Source organism: Neocloeon triangulifer, unplaced genomic scaffold (genome assembly GCF_031216515.1).
Source record: "Neocloeon triangulifer isolate White Clay Creek 2 clone unplaced genomic scaffold, ASM3121651v1 ptg000022l, whole genome shotgun sequence".
NCBI classification, from domain to species: domain Eukaryota; kingdom Metazoa; phylum Arthropoda; class Insecta; order Ephemeroptera; family Baetidae; genus Neocloeon; species Neocloeon triangulifer.
Genome location: NW_026775562.1, coordinates 174,251 through 193,857, shown reverse-complemented (window position 1 = coordinate 193,857; position 19,607 = coordinate 174,251). Strand labels below are relative to the sequence as shown.

Here is a 19,607-nt window from a genome sequence, read left to right as displayed (position 1 = left end):
TGCAAAAGAAATTAGCACTTTTTTATGTGAACTCTCGTTTGATTAAAAATAATAAATATTTTTTTAAATAAAAAAATCAAATCAATTTAAGCTTAACAATTTCATTAATAATTTTGCAAAAAATTAATTAACACGATAAAAATTGCGATGTAGATAAAAGCGGATTGGAAATTGCAACGTTGCTTTCAGGATAAGCTCTCGTGGGGAGCGATCCCATTGGTGGATATCCTTGAATCCACTTGTGATTGGTCATTTGAGTTAGACGACAATGACACTGGACTGCTCACTTCCAGGAAAAAGAAGCGATTGCGGCAGAAAGATGTAAACAAGAACGAATTTGTCTTGAAGATAAAGTTTTGTCGTCGGAATTGTAAGTATTGGGCTCATCAATCAACGAAATACCACCCGTTTAAATTCTCTGCTCTAAGCTCTAATTATTTTTACATTTATTAAGCGTTTAATCCCATTTTAAGTGAGGTTTACTATCACGTTACTTGCAGTTTTGTTACGACTGTGTAAATAAAATAACGTAAATAATATGTTTGTTTTTCAACAGGGCTGCTTCTTCAGGAACTATGGAGCCACGCGAGGCAAGCCAGCAGCCCATAGAGGAAGAAAATGACCTCAATGAAATGATACAATGTGACAACCAGAGCAAATTTCAACGTCTCAGTGTCGATGGGCCCTCTGATGCCATTCGTCGTTCAACAGATCATAAGCTTTCCGAGGACGAAAAGTTGGAAAGAATAATCAAATCTAAGCTGGCTTATTACGGTAAAGAACACTGGGTTTCTTTCAAGTTCCTCCTGGGAAAGGAGAAAAATACAGACTGCATGAAGGAAGCACTGGCTGTTTCAAAAAATTTTAAAATTCTCAATGAAGAATTCGGCATCAAGAAGTCGGTCGCTTTAAACGACTTCCAGCCAGACAACTTAGAATTTGCAGTCAAGATTAGTCAGTTTAAGAAGAAACTCTTCTACATTGCTGGGCAACTGGACAGAGAGGAAACTCGTGAGCTGATAACAAAATTCCAAGGAGACGGAGACGATCTTCAGTTGGAACTTTATTTTGAAAAATGGATGGAGAACAAAATCTTGCAGGAGAACAAGATTGACAAGCTGAGGACAATTTTGCTTGGCATGAAAAAAATGTCATTGGCTAAGATCCTGGGTATATGCTTAAAATAATATGTTACTAACTCTTTTAATTCATTTTGCGATTTAGATGACGATTTTCATAGAGGTTTGTGCATAATCATAAATCAAAAGCTGTACACAAAACAGCACGATCCAAGGGTTGGAACAGATCAAGACAGGGAGAGACTGCGAGAGACGTTTACAAGAATTGGCTTTGACATTGAGGTTTTGAACAATGTGACTCACTCAAAACTGAAACAGTCACTTGAGAATTTGATATGCAAAATTAAGGATTCTGACAAGTGCCTTGTTGTGTGTATTTTGGCTCATGGTCGGCAAGGTGTGATGTTAAAAAAATTCCTTTATGAAAGAATTTATATATTTATGGTAATTTTCAGATGAAATTTTCTGCGTCGATGACGGTGCTGATCGAGGATACCCATTGGACAGCATCAAAAACATATTCAATGCAGATGCTTGCCGACAGCTGGCAAAGAAGCCAAAGATTTTCATTGTCCAAGCATGCCAAGGAGACGTTACCCTTTTTGGTATTTAATATTTAATCTTATCCCATTGTTAATTTGAATTTAATTTATTTTTAAATTCAGAAAGTGAGCCTCCAGAAGTGGTTCAGGATGAAGGATTAGCTGATGATGGGGCAAGAGCTGCTCCGTCAAAATCAGCTGAAAACCACAAGAATGTGTGCACATTTCTGTCTTCTGTGCCAGGAACAACTTCCCTTCGTGATGTTCAAAATGGTGATTCAAGCAATTAAATTTTCATTATTATGTTTTTTAACAAATTGGTTGCGTTTTAGGAACATTTTTCATTCGTGCAGTGTGCTCGGCCATTGACGGGAAACCCTCGTGCAACTTGAATGTTCTGCCAACTGAAGTTATCAGCACCGTGGGGCAGATGCTCGAAGGTAAGAAGACTAGACGGTCCATGGTGCCTCAATACACTACAACTGTTGAGAAACCAGTGCGTTTTCAAGTTGTTCCTGAAAAGGAAGAGGAGGCTGTTAAGATGAGGTTGAAACGCGTTTTGATTCATATGTGTGCCAAAGAAATTGCAAAGAGAATGATCATGGCTCAAAGCAATCGTTCCGTCAATGTTGAGGCGCGTACTTAAATTATTTATGCGTTACTGCTGTGATTTTCTAGTAAATTTTATGCTGTAGAACAGCTTTGAAATTTTCGGATGTAAAATTTATCTTTCATAAATGATAATTAATTTTGCATAAAATTATCTGATGTTCAGGTAGACAAGGAAACGGGCTATTTTAGAGCATACATACGAGAGTTTATTTCCACTATTCGTATTTACGAAAGTACAAAAAATTCTAGCTTGGAACAAGTATCACATTACAAAAGTTAAACAACACTGAGACCTGTAAAAATCTGTCACGCTCAATTGCTATTCTACAAATTACGTAATTTTAGTAATCTCAAAATGCAAAATTTGTACATTGATTATGGCTGTTTTCTGGCAGTGAGAAATATCAGCATATTTTTAAATGCTTTGATAGATGTTTCGAACAAATAAATATGACAATTATCTCAGTATAAAATCAATATCTATAATATAAAACAAAAAACAATCATTACATGAAACTTTGACAACCACAATAAAAATCATTAACAATCCATATTCATATATAATCAAAAATAACTTCATGAATCAAATAATAATTTACAAGTTGAACGTATTTCTTAATTTGTGCATTTCGCCAATTATTGTCCATGACCAGATATTAACCGTTTCTTTCCTAAACTTTCTCAATTTAAACAAATCGTACATTTAGCTGGTGTCGACAATTCCATTTTTCAGCTGTTGTATCTTTGCACAAATCTTGAGTGCCGGTCCTAATTTCATGCCCATGGCACTCATTAGATGATCAGCTCGCAATAGCAGCAGGGCCTGTCCGTCAATCTCTTGCATGGAAAAGTCTTCCACGTACTCGGCACACCCAGGAAGGACCTGGATGAAGTCACAAACTTCCTTGACCTGGAGAGAAAATGAATTTAGTACTGGATTTTGCACCAATTTATTTATTCTTACTGTCCATTCTTGAGGGTTAACATTTGGTGCAGCTGGAGGCGAAGGTGTGCTACCAGGGTTTGCCGAGGAGGTCGTTGTTTCGTCAATGACCAACTCCTCACCTGAAGATTCGGAAGCTGCTGATCGAGCTTTTTTCCCTCCAACTTTATCCTCCTTTTGCCTCTTGTGACTAAAATCGTTTTGATTATTGTATAGAACATGAATATTAAAATTTGTCTACCTTTTGGCGCAGGATGAGCTGCAGAATCTTTTGGACTTCTTGAATTTAGAGCGGACGTCCGTCTTTTTGCAATACTCGCAAGTGGCCATTTCCTCTGGAGTAGTGGTTGTCGGGAATGGCTCTCCAGCTTTCAAATCCCACATTATTAAAATTACTCAGTTTTCAATTTATATAGAATTCACCTTCTTGGATGACAAATCCTTCGATGACATGAGTAAGGACCTGAGGCTTTACAAGCGCTTTCAGTTTTTCCTTGCTCTTGTCGTCCGTGGCCAAGTCCTCCTCATCCTCATCCATCGTTTCAGGAGTGGTCGCCGTCTCCAAGTCATCCTTGCCAGAGTCTTCAGCTGCAGTTTGGTTGCTCTGCTCCTTGGCAGTTTGCTCCCCTTGCTGGAGAACAGGGGTCTGCACCACGGGTGGCATGGGCACGACCGGCGCCATCATCGGTGGCAGCACCGCCTTCTCCTTCTGCGGCTGGGACATGGTGATGGTCTGTGGAAGGAACTGGATTGGTTGTGGCACCGACAGCAGTTTCGACATCAAGGGCGCCGTCTGATTGGTGGCCACTCTGGGCGCCTCGGTGCTCACAATCTGCATTGGCTGGCTGTTATTCGGCAAGAGGACCCTGTCGATTTAATTTTAATTTTCTGCCAAAAAAGAAAATAATCCTCTTTACTTGTTCACCATGAGCTGCTGCCCAGTTTGGGTCATTTGCTGCTGCAGTTGTGGTTGAGGGGAGATTTGCTTTGTTTGGCTGTCGGCAATTTTATTTCCAATCGGACGACCTGGCCGAACTTTGACTTTTGGTTGCTGAAAGGAAAACTAAATTATATATAGTTTGCTAATTTTTGTCAAATTTCAAAGATTATAATTTGAAGAATTAAAAATAACTACCACTGGTTTGGCTGTTGCAAGCGAAACTGATGTTTGAGTTGCAGCCGAACTTGCCGGTTGGATGGGCTGCTGTACAGTAGAGGGTCTGATTGTGAGAGTTTTCTGTGTGGTGACCTTTGGCTGGATGTTCGGCTGAGTGGTCACAGTCTCGGGTGGCTTCACGGCAACCGGCTTCATTTGCTGTTGCTGCTGAGGAATTTGCGCCTGTGTGGTCATTTCTGAAAATTTCAAATTTAATTAAAATTCAAAATATATTTTCTTGGCATACGTTGCTGCTGCATTTGCTGCTGCACAGCGTTGCTCTGGATGAAGACGTGCGTCCCGTCTGGCTGGGTGCTCCGTATAAAAATTGGACTCGAGGTTGTGCTGATGCCCGTGTTCATCGGCATGCTTCCGGCCGGTTGCGCCCAAACCGTTCCCTGACTCGGAAAGGTCGGCCACTGTTTTCAAATATAATCAAATTTTTGTTTTAAAATATATTTGGAAATTTCCACCTGCATTGGATTGATAATGTGCTGATTCGGAATTCCTTGGGTGACAATCTGCTGGGGCTGCTGCTGGACGATCATGTTTTGCTGCTGCTGCATGGGCTTTGCCTGGGCCTGGATGACCTTCCCCTAATTTCTCTCTTTAATTTATGGATTTATTTTTTCTGAATTTTTTACCTTCTGTTGGTCCTGTTGTTTGGCTGTTGGCGAGGGTTGCGGCATTACGGCCGTGCCTTGCTGGTTTGCGGGCATGTGACTTATGAGCAGGGTCTGGTTGGGGTTGCCAGAAGCTTGTTGTGCTGGAATGTAGCACTGGGTCGCTCCACCTTGGGTCGTGGCTTGGACCATCGTTGCCTTGCCCTGTGGCGTTATCAACTGGGGAGTCATAGGCCCTGGCTGGAACGTCGGTTTTCCAGTTGTAATCACCTTCAGATAAAAATAATTAATTTCGAAGTGAACAACACAATTAATTTACTTCTTCACTTATAAGTGAGAAGAATTTTTTTAACTGTATATTTAAAATTTTAACAACAAAAACCTGATTGAATAAAAATATAATCAATTGAAAAGTTCACGTAAAAAACCAATTAAATTGATTTAGTACAATTTTTTAAATCATTTTTAGCTTACATTGAACTTTTTTATATTAACAAACTTATTAATTTTAAATTTTTGTATTGATTATGATTATTTAAAAAATTTCATACTTGGAGGGGTTGTCCTGGGTGATGAATCATGTTGTTTGCCGGAATCAAATACTGCTGTCCATTCTGCGCGTTGTAAACCTGCTGCACATACATAGGCCCTTGCTGCTGCGGGACCAACTGGATCTAAAATTTGCATTAAAAATTATTTTTCGTCTGATATATTTTTGAAATTCATCTAACCCTCTGCCCCTGCCACTCGGCAGTTGCAAACTGCTGCATCTGCGGTTGCTGGGGTGGCATCATTTGCATGGCCACGGGCGACGGACTTGGCATTGGGGTGGATGAAGGGGGTGGCTGGTGCTGAATCTATACGGGAAAAAATTAATTTTTTTATTCATCAGGCCTATTTTAATGAAAATACCTGAAGGGTTTGGAAGGATTGCATTTGAGGTTGGTTTACGACGCACCCTGTGGTTGTGACAACCGACTGCTGTTGTTGCTGCTGCTGCTGCATCGCCATCATCTCCGCCTGCTGTTGACCCTCAGATTTCTGCATTTCTGCACAGTTCATCTCAATTTCTGGCTTCTCTATCTCTTCTGAATTAAGGGCTGTTGTCTTAAAATTAATCTAAAAATCGATTTAAAACAAAATTAATTATATTATAAATTACTTTTAAAGACGAATTAATTTCTTTGTATTTTTATGAAAAGCAAATTATTTATATCTAAGAAATTTGAAAATTTCCTCGTTAAATCTGGGTTTTTTATGTCAAATCTCAATTTTAATTCTTCCCTTCTGATTGATTCTGAACCCAAAGAGATTTATTAAACCTTTCCATCTTAAATTAAACAATAATTATTTTTTCTATATTCTTTTATAGATTAAATTTTGGCTGCACTTCCAGAGTATATTTCTTTAATTTTTTTGCAAGCAATTGATTATTTATTCAAAATTTTTCTTTGCGTGTAAAATTAACAATATATCCGGCGCAGTCGCGAGCAATTCATTAGAATAAATTACTATTCCAGGGGTGGTTCAATCGGCCGCGAAAGTCGCCCCTCGCACCAGCCGGCGCTTTTCTCCGAGCCGAACAATATGCCGCGCGCACCCAAATATTTATACGGACCGTGTAACATGCTTGGATATTTATTTGCTCAGTATGTACCACCCCCTGAGAGTGCGGAGAAAGCACAAAAGAGCGCGAGGGTCGGCCGGCCGACAAGTGCACGAGTATACAAAATGTATTGGATGGTCGGGGTTGACGGCACCGCGGAGAGGCGCGGAATGGAAAGGAATGAGTCGGAGGATCAGCCCCCACAACACACATTACGTCATTATCGATCCCTGCGTAGCAACCATTGATGCAGGAGGATGTTCTAGTGTTGTGCACCGTTATTATATCATTCCACCTTCTCAGACCAGTGACTTTCAACTTTTCACGGCCGTTCTTTTCTAAAGACGGATTAACCGGGGGCTCGGAAAAATTATTTAGAAACTTCAGATTGCTCTTTAATCTCTTATTTCTCTAATTCTGGCAGCCAAAATTTTATTAACTTTGAATTTCAAAATTTTGTTACAAAATTTAAATTTAAAAAGAGAAAAAATGTGCTTATTTTGGAATTTATAAATGAATTATTATTTTTTGAATAATCATTCTCAATTTCTTCATTTCTCAAATAGCCAATTAAAATAAATTAATTTTCAGACATATCATTTATTTTTCACTAGAAAAATTAGCGGAAAATAATCACTACTTTGTCTTCATATATGTATTAATAATTTTTATTTAAAGGGTTGTACTTGAGAGCCGCTTCTTCTTTTTTCTCGCATAATGAGGGTTAAAAACTGAACATCAAAGGCGCTCGTCCCGCTCATTAAAAACGCCGGGTAAAAAATCGCTCACCTCTGCCAAAGACGCGGCGGCCGATTGTCAAACGCTGCAGGTTTCCAACGATCAGTTGTCCATTCCCGTCCACCTACACAATCGAGGCGACCTAGGCGCGGCGGGCTCGTCTTTGCGGCAGAGACGCCGCCGACTGATATCCCATTAGAGTCTGCTTTCTCGCTCACCCCCGCACAAGGGGGCGGATGTGCCGCCGAGGGGGATGCTGGAGCGGCCGCCGCACTTGCTGCACTGAATGCCGCTGTAGGCGAGGGGTGGCGGAAAGCAAAGCACTGCGGCCGTCGCTCCAACCCCGTGACGTCACTCCGAACCTCCACCACCCCCCAGTTTACACCGAAACCGCGCAACCAAAATTCAGCTCAATTGATTTTCCTATTTAATTAATGTCCAATTTTTAATTTATACATAAAAGTCAATTTATAGATTAAATAAGAATTTTCCTCAATTTATTATTTTTAGGGGAGATTTTTTAAATTATCTTTTTACATAAATGAAAGCGTTATATTTGAAACTAAAAATTTGTTTATTCGTTTCAAAAAATAGTTATTCCAAGACATCGTAGAAAATATTTTTGTAGCTTATACAAATTAGTTTCAGATATGGTTCTTGGCAGTTTTCGAACACCTAATAATATTAAAATACATCTAAAGAAGTAGGTGGAATAAATTATTACAAAAATTAATGTGTTGTTAATATGTTAAGTGTGTTCATGTGTTCAACAATGCACAGCATCATTGATAGTAAAAATAGGAAAAATTAAAAGAAAAATATAGTATGGACTATGTTACACTCGATCTGTCATCATCTGGATGTTTGCAGCGCGAAAGGCACCAATACTGCTTGATTGTGTGTTTTATGTTTGTGTGGAGGCATGAATTGTGTGTTTCAGTGAAATTTAATGTTTGGTCTTGTCAGTGGTCAACTTTCGGAGGAGGAAACGGGGCGTTCTCCTCGTAAATCATCACCAAGCTGCTGTACTCCAAACGTTTGTGTTTCCTTGCTCCCTTTAGAAATGATTAATTTTAAATAAGGATTTTGAAATTGTAATTTTTTATTACCTTTGAGGGTCTGTTGATTTTGCCCAAATTATCGGTTTGTGCTGTCAGATCTTGGTCCTGGCCGCTCTGGTTATTATTAGGTCCTTGCATTTCTTCACCGCTGCTGCTATCACAGCTGCTGCTACTGCTGCTGATGCTGCTGCCGCAAATCAATTCAAAATTCAAATTTGCTGGCAGATTTTCCAACTCCATATCCAGGTATAGCTGTGAGAGCTGCTCATTCACTAAGTTTGGTTGCTGGAATTGAATTTTGTTAATAAATTTAAACTCAAAAATTTTGTTTGCTTTTTTTACGTTCCTTGTTTTGAAAATAATTTTTAAATTGAAATTTAATAACTAATGTAGAAAATATTTTAATATCTTCAATTTAATTGTATAATTTTCCTTTAATCAATCAATATTTATTTTTCATATAAAAAGATAATTGAACGGTAAAATTTGAATTTTTTTTACAAAAATAAATACCATTTCTCTATTTAAAATAATTTAAAACTTATTATTATCATTATAATTATTACCTGTTGCATGAAGTTTAGCGCTTTAAGGTCAGCAGCTAGCACTTCTTCCAAAACTCTGTCCTTGATTTGGTACCTGTAAATAAGTTCAGGCGTCACCTGCACTTCTTCTAGCCAAGGTGGTTCCTTTTCAATTAAAAAAATTAATTTTCGTCATTTTTTTTAGATGTAAAATTTCTAACCTTTTTCAGTAAAGGTCTGACAGTCTTCTCTTGTTCATTAACTTTGTTACTCTCCCACTGCATATCCTCACAACTGCGCTCCACCTCGGCACTAGGTGAACTTTTCATGCTGGAATCACAGATGAAGTAGCTATCGTTTGAAAATAGTTTAATGATTAAAAACAAATAATATTATTTCCAGGATTAAATTTTGGAAAGAAAATAACTCATTGGTCTATTCACCTGCTGTCATCTCCATTTCCTTCGCCGTCGCCAGTTAGACTAGAGCGTTGGTCGGACCCACTCATGTTTCCTTCCTTCTTGTCATCTTCATCAGTCGAGTTCAAACCAATCGAATGTTTAGAAATGCCCTAAAAATAATTAAAAATTAAAATTTTGAAATTAAAATTAATTTTTTTATTTTTACTTGGCGCAGAGATCCTGGTTCAACTTTCATGGACGTTTGCGAGGCAGGGGTGCCGATTTTGAAATTAGGGGGTGTTGCACGCATCTGCAAAAAATAATTATAATTTAAAAAGCAAAGGATTTTCACAACTTGATGGGTACCTCTGCGTTTTTGTAAATCTTGTTTGGACTTCTGTTGAGGTTGTTGTTCTTCATATTGTTGGAGGCGATGGGCATATTAACTGCATTGTGAGAGGTCATCGAAGATAGGGTTGAAGGCAAAAGGGTTGGTTGGAGGACCGCAAGGGATGGGCAGAGAACAGGCGACGGACTGCCATATAAGGATGGTCCCAATGGCTGATAGAGCATGTTTGAAAGGGCTGCTGTGTTGACGTATTGAACTGAACAAAATAATTATTTATTAAATATCAAATTTAAAATAATCTCGTTTAAGTATAATTTTAAATATTTACGAATGTGTGCTTAAAAAATTTATTTACATTGTGGAGCTGGGAACGGCTGATGTGGTGAAGGCATCACTCTGGGCAGAGCTGTTGAGGTTTCCTGTGGAGCCAGACCTGCTGGCTGATGGGGTGCCGTAGGGATGTAGTACATAGGAATCATATTGGCCACAGGTGAGGGAATCAATCCCGGGACAGTCACGGCTCTGTTTGTTGGAGTTTGATTCAAACTGGCAATCAAAGTTTTTAATTAATATGTTTATTTCGATCCAAACGCATTTGCATAAAAAAGGGGAAAGAATAAAATACCTGAACGAGTTGTAGGGCTGAGTGTTGTGCATTGGCGTGAGGGTGACTGAAAAGGGAGGCCAAAGGTTGACATTGGTAGAATTGACGTTGTGTCCTTGCCACCGCTTGTCTCCTTAAAGTAAATTTAAAAGAAATTGAATTTTTTATTTTATATAAATGCTGCTTTTTCAGATAAAAACATATTTTAATATCTCAAATTATCTTTTTCCGATTTTCTCAATTTGGCTTTCTCTTATATATCTTAAATCGGCTTATTTTTTTACAACTAAATTTAGCTTTATCAGATATATTTCAAATTTGCTTTTTCTGACATAAGTTATATTGAATTTTTCTGATTTATCTCAAATTATTTATTTCCGATTTAACATTAATTTGCTTTTTCAAATTTATCTCAATAAAGCTTTTATTATTTATCTCAATTTAGCTTTTCCTTATTTATCTTGAGTTTTGGATGAAATAAACATTAAAATATAAATGTTATAATCTAGTCAATTTTTATTATTTTTATAAAAAAAAAATGTGAAAAAAAATTTCTGAAAACAATTCTCAATTAAAAATAATTATATTTCTTTTTTAATTACAATCTTTCGAACCCTGGAAAGGATTAAAACAATGCATACCTGTATCTTTGTTAGGGGGCCCGACAGGAGCGGCCCAACTGTTGCCGGTGTTGACCTCGGGGTGAGTGTGCTTGGACGCCTTGTGCGTTTCGCCCTCCCACGAGTGTGAGACACTCCGTTTGACGCCGTGACACGGGTCAAGCAGTTTCATCTCCTGGTGTCCCAAACCCAAAATTCCTCCTCCGTCTCCCTCGGTGGCCCCCACGCTGCAACCGGCCATTGCAATCTTCCGGCCGTCCTTGTTCTTCATCTCCATGTTGCTGCTGCTCTTGCACCTCTGCTCACGGTGCCTCTGCACCATGATTTTCTCCATGTCTTCATTATGCCTGAACAAATTTTAAATTAAATATTGAAGCAAATGAAATTCAAAGTGAAAATAAATTAAATGAAAATTCCAAAATCAAAATAATTTGATTCGTTTTGGAATTATCAAAAATATAATATTAGCTCCAATTTTTTGGAATTTTAAATTTGAATTAATTTACAAACAATAAATTACTTTCAAAATAATAATTGTTGACAGTTAAAATTATTGTTAAGAATTTAATATAAGTGTTTTGAGTTTCATTTAAAATTATTTTAAAACAGGAAATTAAGTTAGGCAATTTGTTGCACTTTCAAGACGTGCCGGTTGCATAACCTGAATTTCACAGGAGTTTACTTTAAATTTTATATAAAAATGTTTTTTTTTTAAGTATTTGCAAATTATATTTCAAACCGATATTTTTAAAACTATTAATAACTAACTCCAAGATATTACATTTTTTATAAATTTGAACGAATCCTACCTGTAAAGAAGTTCCATGGTGAGGTGTGGTGTTTTGTACCCGTTGTTGCCCATCATGGTGGCGCAGTTTGGTACGGAGACGGCGGCCCCTCCACCACCTCCTCCGCCTCCACCTCCGCCGCCGTCGTCCGGTTTTTTGACGCCACCTGCATTAACCACGTGATGTGGTTGTCCACCACCTGCAGCAGCAGCAGAGTTAACCCCCCTGAAAGCAATTGCGCGGTCTGCACTACTACCTGCGCCGCTACCGCTAAAATCATAGATCGAGTTCAGTACCATAAAATTCACAGATTAGTCATCTGCCACACATAAAGTTGTTCAGTAATGTAAAATTTAGTACAAATGTTAGTGTTGTGGTGTGCATTATTTTTAATTTAAAAAAAATGAAATTAGAGAGGTAAATGAATTAAATTGCTACCAACCGCGCAAGAAATCGGTCCAATAAGCAAGAATTTACAAGAAAAAGTCTAGAAAAGAGAAGTTTCAATTAAATAAATACTGAAAAAAGAGAAAAAATTTTAATATTTAAAAATAATTATATTATATTTTTTTTAAAAAAATCAGCAATCCCCTGAAATTTATTAGCGAGTCCCGTTACTCTGCTGTTGAAAGAATTGATTTGTGCTGAAATGACGGGACGTGCGATTCCAAAATTTAGGCGAGGCCATAAAATTCCACCTGGAACTGCTGTCCGCGCCGAGCATCATATTATCCTTCCCTTCCTCATCGGTGCTCACTCCTGAACGTTGCACGTCCAGTTTCATTTCGCCCGATTCATCGGAAAGGGTGGTTTTTGGCTTGCTTTCAAAAAACCTGAGAAGAGAAACATTCGTTTATTTATTTTCAACCAATATTTATATTTGCATGCAGAAAAACGTGATATTTTATATAACTGGGATAATAATCGATCCGAAAATTCGCATCTACTGTGAGAAGCCTTAAAGTTAGAAATAAACCAACTTAGCGACTAGCGTGTGTAAACATGTGTTTGGTGAGGCTTTTAAGGGATCCGAACAATTATTATGTTGCGAATTTTTCAATCGATTATTTTTCAAACTTTTCTAGAATAAATTAATGCAAAAATAAAAATTTAAAATTGTGTCTCGTACCTTTGTATGTTCTCATTGTAGTTCAGTTGGTTGTAGCTCGGAGGGGTTTCCGTCGACGATTTGCTGTCGTAGTAGTCATGGTGCGGGGAAATCTCTCCGCACCAGATTACGGAGTCCCGTTCCTGGAAAACGTCAGTGAGACGGCGGATATGCTTCTCATTTCGAAATTCTACCGAGAAGCTTTGCTCCTCCTGCGGCAGCTCAACTTTGAGATCGGGTTTTGAGATTTTCTCGTCCATCAGACTTTCCATGAAGGTGGCCAAGTCCTTGCACCGCTTGGAAACTTGCTGCTTCGCCGTTTCCGACGGCCGAGTCACCGGCTGAAAATTTCGATTAGCAAAAATAGTTGTACAAAATTTTTGAAAATTCGTACCTGATTCAGCATAAACAAAATCTCTTCTTGTGTGATTTTGCTTTCTTTGACGATTTCCTCCAGTAAAAGAGGCACTTCGTTATCATTTGGCATTTGGAAAACGTCCGGGTTTGGTGGACCCTTTAAAATTATAAAAATAATTAAACTTCCAAATTTTTATATCAAATCTGCTAACCTGCAAAACTCTATGCTGACCAATGACAAACTCAAGCTTTCTAGACCACGGATTGATGAAGCTCGACCACTCAGTCTTTAATAAAACGTATCCGCCGTTTTGGGTCCGGAATCGGTACGGCCGACTTTCGTAGCAATTCTGCTGCTCTTTCATGACTGCAAATTTTAAATTTAAATTCCATATAGAAAAATGTATTCTTGATTATTTTGTGAAAACAATAGAACGTTTAAAAATTCATTCAAACGTTCCACCAGAAATAAAGTAGCTGTAAAACGCAGATTTTTAAATTTTGAGAGACCTGAATGTGTTTTTTTGAATAAATTTTGACAAGCCAATCGCAGTTAAAAATCCCAGCCGACCAGCATTTTAAATCTTTTATGAATTTTGTTTTTGGCTAGAGTTCCATACTCGTCATGTAGACTTCTTTCAAATAGTACATGTCTTCTGGGTGGAAGAAGTCGAAGACGGACACGCCGATCATGTCTTGGGGCAGGTAGCCAAAATGTGGCACCGCCTCCTTGTCCACGTGGATCAGCTCGCCGGTGGCCGAGTGGCGCATCAGAAACTTGGGTGAGATGCGAGGCTCATCAGGAGCTGATTAATTAAAAAAAAATTAAATTTGGATAATTATAAGACAATTAGAATTTTAAATTTGGTAAATACCAAGTTATAATTAAATATATAAAAAAGAAATAAAAATTAATAATTAAATTTCAACAACAACTCACTTTTGTAGACGGATTGGACAGGCACGGCTGTGATGAGAAGAAAGGTGCCGAGCGGACGAGAGTTGTCCTTGTTGGCGCCCACATTCATGTTTTCAGGCGTGAGCTCTTTGAAGGACATACTTAACCTGAAAGGTCTGTAGGTGACCTTTTTCTCAGTCACGCTGTAGCCACTGGTCTTGAGGCCCCTGTACTGTCGGAGACTGCAGAAGAACGAATTCTTGTTCAAATTTCCTCCTAAATTAAAAATAAATTTATTTATTAAAAATCAGAAACAAGAAAAAAACTTGTGTAAAACCTCCGATTTGAGGGGCAGCAACTCCCGAAGTAATGTGGCTGGCGAAGGAGATTCTGTCCTTTGGATGAACGAAGTCGATGAAACTCCTACCCAGCCACATGTCCTTCGGAAAACCAAGAACCTCAGTCAGACTGGATGTTGTGTACATGACCACTCCGTCGTGCATTGACACCACAGTGCAAAATTCACCCTGGAAATTGTTAAAAAAAAAATTAAATTATTTGTTAAAAATGATTATTTTACTAGATCAAAAGTTTAAACTGGAGGAGGATATTGTGAAAAATCAATTCTGTGCTTATCTTTCTTTAAAAGTTACAAAATGTAATCTTTTTTACTCAAGGATCACTTCAAATTCGCTTTCCACAATGATTTATGATATTTTACTAACCTCATTCTGAGTGTACTGCTCTTCCTGCAGGCAGTGCAAAATCTGCTCCTCTTTTTCCCTCACTACTGGAGTTTTTATAGAGCCTTTGACTTGATTTTCGCACTCTTCCGGAATAACTAGAACATTTATCAAAAAAACACACAAATATATCAGTTTTGGTTTTTTAATTTTTGACTTGTTGCGAGAGAATAAATGAATTGAATGGTCATTTTTATAGCAATTTTAATTATTTTTTATGGTATATTCAAATTAAAAATATCGATGAGGGTTTTTTCACCTCCAGGCTGCTCTTTGTTTTTCTTCTTTTTGTTGTTGAGCGACTTCGAAAGAGCAGCCGCAGCCATTTCCATCGACTTCTTCTCCAGAGTTCCAGTGGTCACTGTAGGTTGTCCACCGGAACTTGTTTGCGTACCTGATTTGAATTGATGTGGTGATTTTAAAATTTGCAACACAATAACTGATTTTTTTTTAATTATAATAACAATAATCTTACCAATTAAACTATCGCCGCAAGAGCTGTTGCAGTTTCCGGCTGAACCGGAGCTGCTGTTTTCGGCATTAGGGCTGTTGCCGTTGTTTCCATTTAGGAACTCGGATTTCAGCAGTTTCTTTTTCTTCTCTTTCCGCTTGGTAGCTTGTTGTGGCTGCGTAAACGGCTGCTCATTGCTTTTGAAATAAGTTAAATTGCAAATTATTTCAAATGCAATCATCAAAAAATATTTGAATAAAGTCAAATAATTAATCGATTTCTATAAATTGAAAGCAAAATTTCTGCGTATTAAAATCTTTGAATATTATTTTACAAAATATTTATGCAAAGATTTTAAAAAAGTTCAAATTGTTCGCAAAAATTAGATTATTCTAGAAATCAAATTTAGGTAAAATACGCCTATCATATTTGATTAGATAGAAAAATAAAATTCAATTTATTAAAAATGCTACTTAATTGTAAAATTTAAAATTAATTGATAATTTTTATGGTCATCAAAGCATCAGAAACGATCGGTCTTTATATATTTATAATATTTTGACTAATTTAATCAAGTTTATTTTTGCATGCAGGGTGTGTTCTAATTTTGCTTTTTCGATCTAAATCGACAAGAAGACCGTCGATGCGTTGGGAACAAAAGGTTGGATGAAATTTAATGGCGGACAGAAAGCACGGGGCTTGGTCGTGGATGCACGTGCTTGTAACACGTGTTTTGCCTTACATACGAGACTGACAAGCAAGCGCGGTTTAGAAAAATGGCACGAGTTTGATATCAGTGAATTTCCTCATTTTTCATACCCCGGAGAAAACGGAAAGTTGAGGGTCAATATCCATTGCCAATAACTAAAATAAACTTCCCTGAATATCAAACCGATGAAAGGAAATAATAATGACGCATTTTGTTACGCAATAATCTGTGATGAAACACGGATCGACAGAGCTAACCAAAATAACAAATTATTTTCGCCAATTGAAAAGATGACCCTGTACAAAATCTGGACACACATAATCGCTCCCCGTCACAACTCGCAACCAAAACATGCAAATTACGTTGCGCAACCCACTCAATTTATTTCCACCGAGCAAATTATTAATACAAATAAAAAACAGAGGTACTCACTTGCTGCCTGTTCTGGACGGGTGACCACAATAGCCACTGGAGCCGCTCGAGGTGCTGTGACGCGACTTGCTACTGCCGCTGCTATGAAAAAAAAAATATATAATTCATTATTATTCTGTTACAACATAATCTTTTGTTCATATTTGCTAATTCCACCTCATTATTTTATTAAATTGACAAAGGAATATTTTTGTAATCCCTTTTTTTCAGCAGTTTGAGAAATAATTTTCGGACGGTGTCATTTGAATTTGAAAGTCCGTGGAGAAGGTAATCAGCATATTTTTTTATGAATCAACGGATGCTCTCGTTCATCCCTCATTGATAAAAATCTCCCGTTTTTAACGAGACATGAATTTTAAAACCAATTGGCGGCTACAAAATTAATTCAAGCTCTAAAAACTGCACACATTTAAATTAGAAATTTGATTTGATTTACATTTCACCAAGCAAATCGGATTGAATTTAAAAGCTGAATTTTTTAATGTCTAATCAGTATAATAAAAACTCCGCTTAATTTTGTATGTGCGCCAACCGACTCTTATATAATAATATTCATTTTCACCAATCACATCAAACATAAATAAAGACAACTTTCAATTATAGTTTCAAATGAAAGAAGAGAATTGCATAGCTGTTCTAGCTATTTATAGAATTTTGTAACTTACCTTCTTTGTGATCTGCTGTTGCAACTGTTCGAGTAAGCTGAATCGGAAACTTTTGTTTTCTCGTCGTTTTCCTCCATTGTGCCTGTAACAGTTCCATTACAGGGTTAAACAGGTAACAACAGAGGGTAAATGCTATTTTTAAATTTGCTGTAGGTCAGAATTTGAATAAAAAATCATTTTTATAAATAAACTTTTTTCCTCCATTCTAATTATTAGAGTATTTTTTTTATCATTATTTATATTTTGTATCCAAATCAAGGTAGATCTTTGTGATTCTAAATTAAGATGGTATTTTCGGATGACTAACAAGGTGACGTCAGAAATTTGAGGATTATATTAAGATAATTGGACCGAATCCGTTCCAAAGAATGCAAGAGACTAATAATTTTAAAAGTCTTTGATTAACGAAAAACTTTCTTAAAACATGCTGTTTTTAAAAAAAAGATTCACCTGTTAAGAACCGATCTTCTATAAATGGAGCAAAAACCTATTTTGTACTGTATTTTATGCAATCGCGCAAGTCATCATTGATCTGTGAGCTATATTTAGACGATTATACATATTACTTAAGCTGTTATGAGATTGAAGGTGGATACAGTCGTTTTAAAAATAAGTTTATCCAAATGAGGGTTATGTTTTTCAATTTTTTTATTTACCCGTATTTACCGATAATGAAAAATTGCTCATTATGGAAATAATCTTTATAGCTGATAGAAAAACGACTTTGAACGCATTAAAGAGTTTTGACCTTTCAAAGGTCAGAATCCCAAGCTAAACCAGTGCTAAATTTTGAATTAAAATTTTAAATATTACCAAACTGTATTGTGAAGGGAGTGGAGTAAATTATGTGTTTTTTCTAGTCAAGTTATTGAGGTAGGCAACCCGCAGGTCATCTGCGTCAATAAGTTGCATAACCTGAATTTTTTGCAAGCTAAAAATTTTATCTTTTGGTCTCTAGTTTTTATTCTTAAATATTTATAAATGTGGTCAGGAATTCTGCCCCGTTTAAAAGAAGTGGTTTATGTGTATAAAGCTAAAATAATCATAAATAAATCTAATTACAGCGAGCAAATCGACTGTTTTTGTTATTGAACGGGATGGTTGTCATATGTGGGCTGAACAATAGAACGAATTAGTTGACCAAGCCACACTGAATAACTGAAATAAACAGTTGCAGGTGTATTTTCACAATGAAACTGCACGTGGCAAGTACACAAATCAATTAAATTGCACAAATGTAATTTTAGTACACATTAGTTTAGAAATAGGGTCGCGAAATTCTAATTTTCATTGATAAATGAAGGGATGAATCACGTTTAATTCATTTTGAATCGAGAACCACTAATTTTAAGATGGAATATCCAAAATAGAAAAATGCAAAATAAATTTTAAATATTCCACTTTTTAATTAAAATGCAAGCTAGTTGTTACCATCAGAAAAACAAAAAATATAAAGCAAAGGAACAAAAAAATTAGCAAAATAATTATTGAAATCATAGTGTGTACATTAATTTTCATCTAATTTATTAGGTCAAAAGGTTAAACAAAGTTATAATATATAAGATTAATATTATATCATTTATTTATTAAAAACATCATCTTTCTTTAGGCATTTTTTTTTATCAGTTACGGCGCGCGGTTTGTACTTTGATAAGATGAATATTTTAATATTCTACGACGCAGTAAACGAAATATTGGCCGACGGTCTGGGGGGCGAACCTTGCTCTCCCACTCGCTCAATTTGCACGTTCGTTTCGTCACACCAAAACAACACACACCGCTATGTTTTCAATTGGGTCTCTCCCTACTTTTTTATTGTAGCAAAATAAAATAAAATGAGCGGATCTGATTTAAAATGAGGGGTGACTGCTGGTCGATTTATAATCGAAGAAATAATTCGATTTTAATTTATAGAAACTTGCAATTTTCAGCTCAAAAATATGGACAGAAATAAAATTCTAAAATTACTTTGGAACGGAGAAAGTAATTTTGACGTTCAAAACTGTTTTAACTGTTTCTGGCGTAACTTTTTATTTTATGAATAACTTTGCTGTTGACTTACAAAAGTCTCAGGTCAAGGTCACTTTCAGATGACCCCTGACCAAAATGTCAAATATTGACAGCTGGTTTTGTTTTCTATTTGCATTAAGGGAAAATATGGTCCATGAAATTTTCCATCTTGCGGGACGATGTAATTTTTTCTTTCTCTTATTGGAGTTATGAATCTGTAGGTAGGAATAAATAAGAATAAAACGCGCCCGACGAGGGTAAAATTTTATGCTGTTACATGAAAAAAATGTAGCAAAATAACAAAATCCTTTATAAATCTTGCAGTATTTTAATAGGATAAAAATTAATTAAATTACACCAGGAAATAAAAAAGAAATTGTTGCAAACTCACCTTGATTGCAGTGTTGGGTGCGGACTTTTTGATAGCTGCGGAAAATTGAATTCACACGTTTGTCTTTGCAACTCGACCGTCCGTTCGGATCCACGAGAGTACGAATGCCGACTGGTGCCTCTGGTGCGCTCGTTCACTGGTCTTAAGTCACGTAGCGCGACACGTGAGGCGGCCGCGGCGCAGCAGCCTAGCCCGCA

At 36.9% G+C, this 19,607-nt stretch overlaps 3 protein-coding genes across 12 annotated transcripts; 1 reads left to right on the top strand and 2 right to left on the bottom strand.

Moving 5' to 3' along the window:
• Positions 1–251: 251 nt before the first annotated feature.
• LOC132204575 (uncharacterized) lies at positions 252–2,723 on the top strand. Its single transcript, XM_059633168.1, has 6 exons — positions 252–370; positions 557–1,170; positions 1,225–1,476; positions 1,535–1,684; positions 1,745–1,894; positions 1,954–2,723. The coding sequence occupies exons 2-6, from the start codon at positions 576–578 to the stop codon at positions 2,265–2,267; spliced, it is 1,461 nt and encodes a 486-aa protein (XP_059489151.1). The 5' UTR covers positions 252–370; positions 557–575; the 3' UTR covers positions 2,268–2,723.
• On the bottom strand, positions 2,423–7,571 carry LOC132204574 (polyhomeotic-like protein 1). Of its 2 annotated transcripts, none has more exons than XM_059633166.1 (13): positions 7,351–7,571; positions 5,868–6,074; positions 5,687–5,812; positions 5,507–5,629; positions 4,977–5,225; positions 4,806–4,928; positions 4,580–4,751; positions 4,312–4,529; positions 4,094–4,239; positions 3,600–4,042; positions 3,418–3,544; positions 3,198–3,366; positions 2,423–3,143 (listed from the first exon to the last, which is right to left on the bottom strand). In XM_059633166.1, the coding sequence occupies exons 2-13, from the start codon at positions 6,015–6,017 to the stop codon at positions 2,937–2,939; spliced, it is 2,253 nt and encodes a 750-aa protein (XP_059489149.1). In that variant the 5' UTR covers positions 6,018–6,074; positions 7,351–7,571; the 3' UTR covers positions 2,423–2,936. The 2 variants fall into 2 exon arrangements, with proteins under 2 accessions (XP_059489149.1, XP_059489150.1); XM_059633167.1 differs by having other exon boundaries at positions 4,094–4,227.
• A 289-nt stretch (positions 7,572–7,860) lies between these two features.
• LOC132204305 (period circadian protein) lies at positions 7,861–19,569 on the bottom strand. 9 transcript variants are annotated; one of them, XM_059632746.1, is made up of 26 exons: positions 19,411–19,569; positions 17,010–17,091; positions 16,345–16,425; positions 15,228–15,400; positions 15,012–15,146; positions 14,735–14,850; positions 14,347–14,536; positions 14,052–14,285; positions 13,732–13,917; positions 13,324–13,478; positions 13,149–13,268; positions 12,776–13,095; positions 12,345–12,479; positions 12,089–12,133; positions 11,903–11,916; positions 11,668–11,845; positions 10,880–11,205; positions 10,260–10,371; positions 9,990–10,180; positions 9,652–9,890; positions 9,512–9,595; positions 9,328–9,455; positions 9,106–9,235; positions 8,927–9,049; positions 8,409–8,645; positions 7,861–8,354 (listed from the first exon to the last, which is right to left on the bottom strand). In XM_059632746.1, exons 2-26 carry the CDS (start codon positions 17,084–17,086, stop codon positions 8,262–8,264), a joined length of 3,822 nt encoding a protein of 1,273 aa, XP_059488729.1. In that variant the 5' UTR covers positions 17,087–17,091; positions 19,411–19,569; the 3' UTR covers positions 7,861–8,261. The 9 variants fall into 9 exon arrangements, with proteins under 9 accessions (XP_059488729.1, XP_059488728.1, XP_059488732.1 ...); XM_059632745.1 differs by having other exon boundaries at positions 11,668–11,916; positions 12,776–12,897; positions 12,949–13,095; XM_059632749.1 differs by having other exon boundaries at positions 11,668–11,916; positions 12,776–12,897; positions 12,949–13,095; positions 16,345–16,422.
• Between the last annotated feature and the right edge of the window lie 38 nt (positions 19,570–19,607).

Excerpts from the sequence above, each read along its gene's own strand:
- LOC132204574 (XM_059633166.1), bottom strand. The coding sequence starts at position 6,017 with ATGAACTGTGCAGAAATGCAGAAATCTGAGGGTCAACAGCAGGCGGAG. Across the intron at positions 4,043-4,093 it reads CAGCAGCTCATGGTGAACAA|GGTCCTCTTGCCGAATAACA; the intron begins GTAAAGAGGATT and ends TTAAATCGACAG. Across the intron at positions 3,545-3,599 it reads AGGATTTGTCATCCAAGAAG|CTGGAGAGCCATTCCCGACA; the intron begins GTGAATTCTATA and ends GGGATTTGAAAG.
- LOC132204575 (XM_059633168.1), top strand. The coding sequence starts at position 576 with ATGGAGCCACGCGAGGCAAGCCAGCAGCCCATAGAGGAAGAAAATGAC. Across the intron at positions 1,171-1,224 it reads GTCATTGGCTAAGATCCTGG|ATGACGATTTTCATAGAGGT; the intron begins GTATATGCTTAA and ends TTTGCGATTTAG. Across the intron at positions 1,477-1,534 it reads TTTGGCTCATGGTCGGCAAG|ATGAAATTTTCTGCGTCGAT; the intron begins GTGTGATGTTAA and ends GGTAATTTTCAG.
- LOC132204305 (XM_059632740.1), bottom strand. The coding sequence starts at position 17,086 with ATGGAGGAAAACGACGAGAAAACAAAAGTTTCCGATTCAGCTTACTCG. Across the intron at positions 13,269-13,323 it reads GTCAGCATAGAGTTTTGCAG|GGTCCACCAAACCCGGACGT; the intron begins GTTAGCAGATTT and ends ATAATTTTAAAG. Across the intron at positions 9,050-9,105 it reads TCAGACCTTTACTGAAAAAG|GAACCACCTTGGCTAGAAGA; the intron begins GTTAGAAATTTT and ends TTAATTGAAAAG.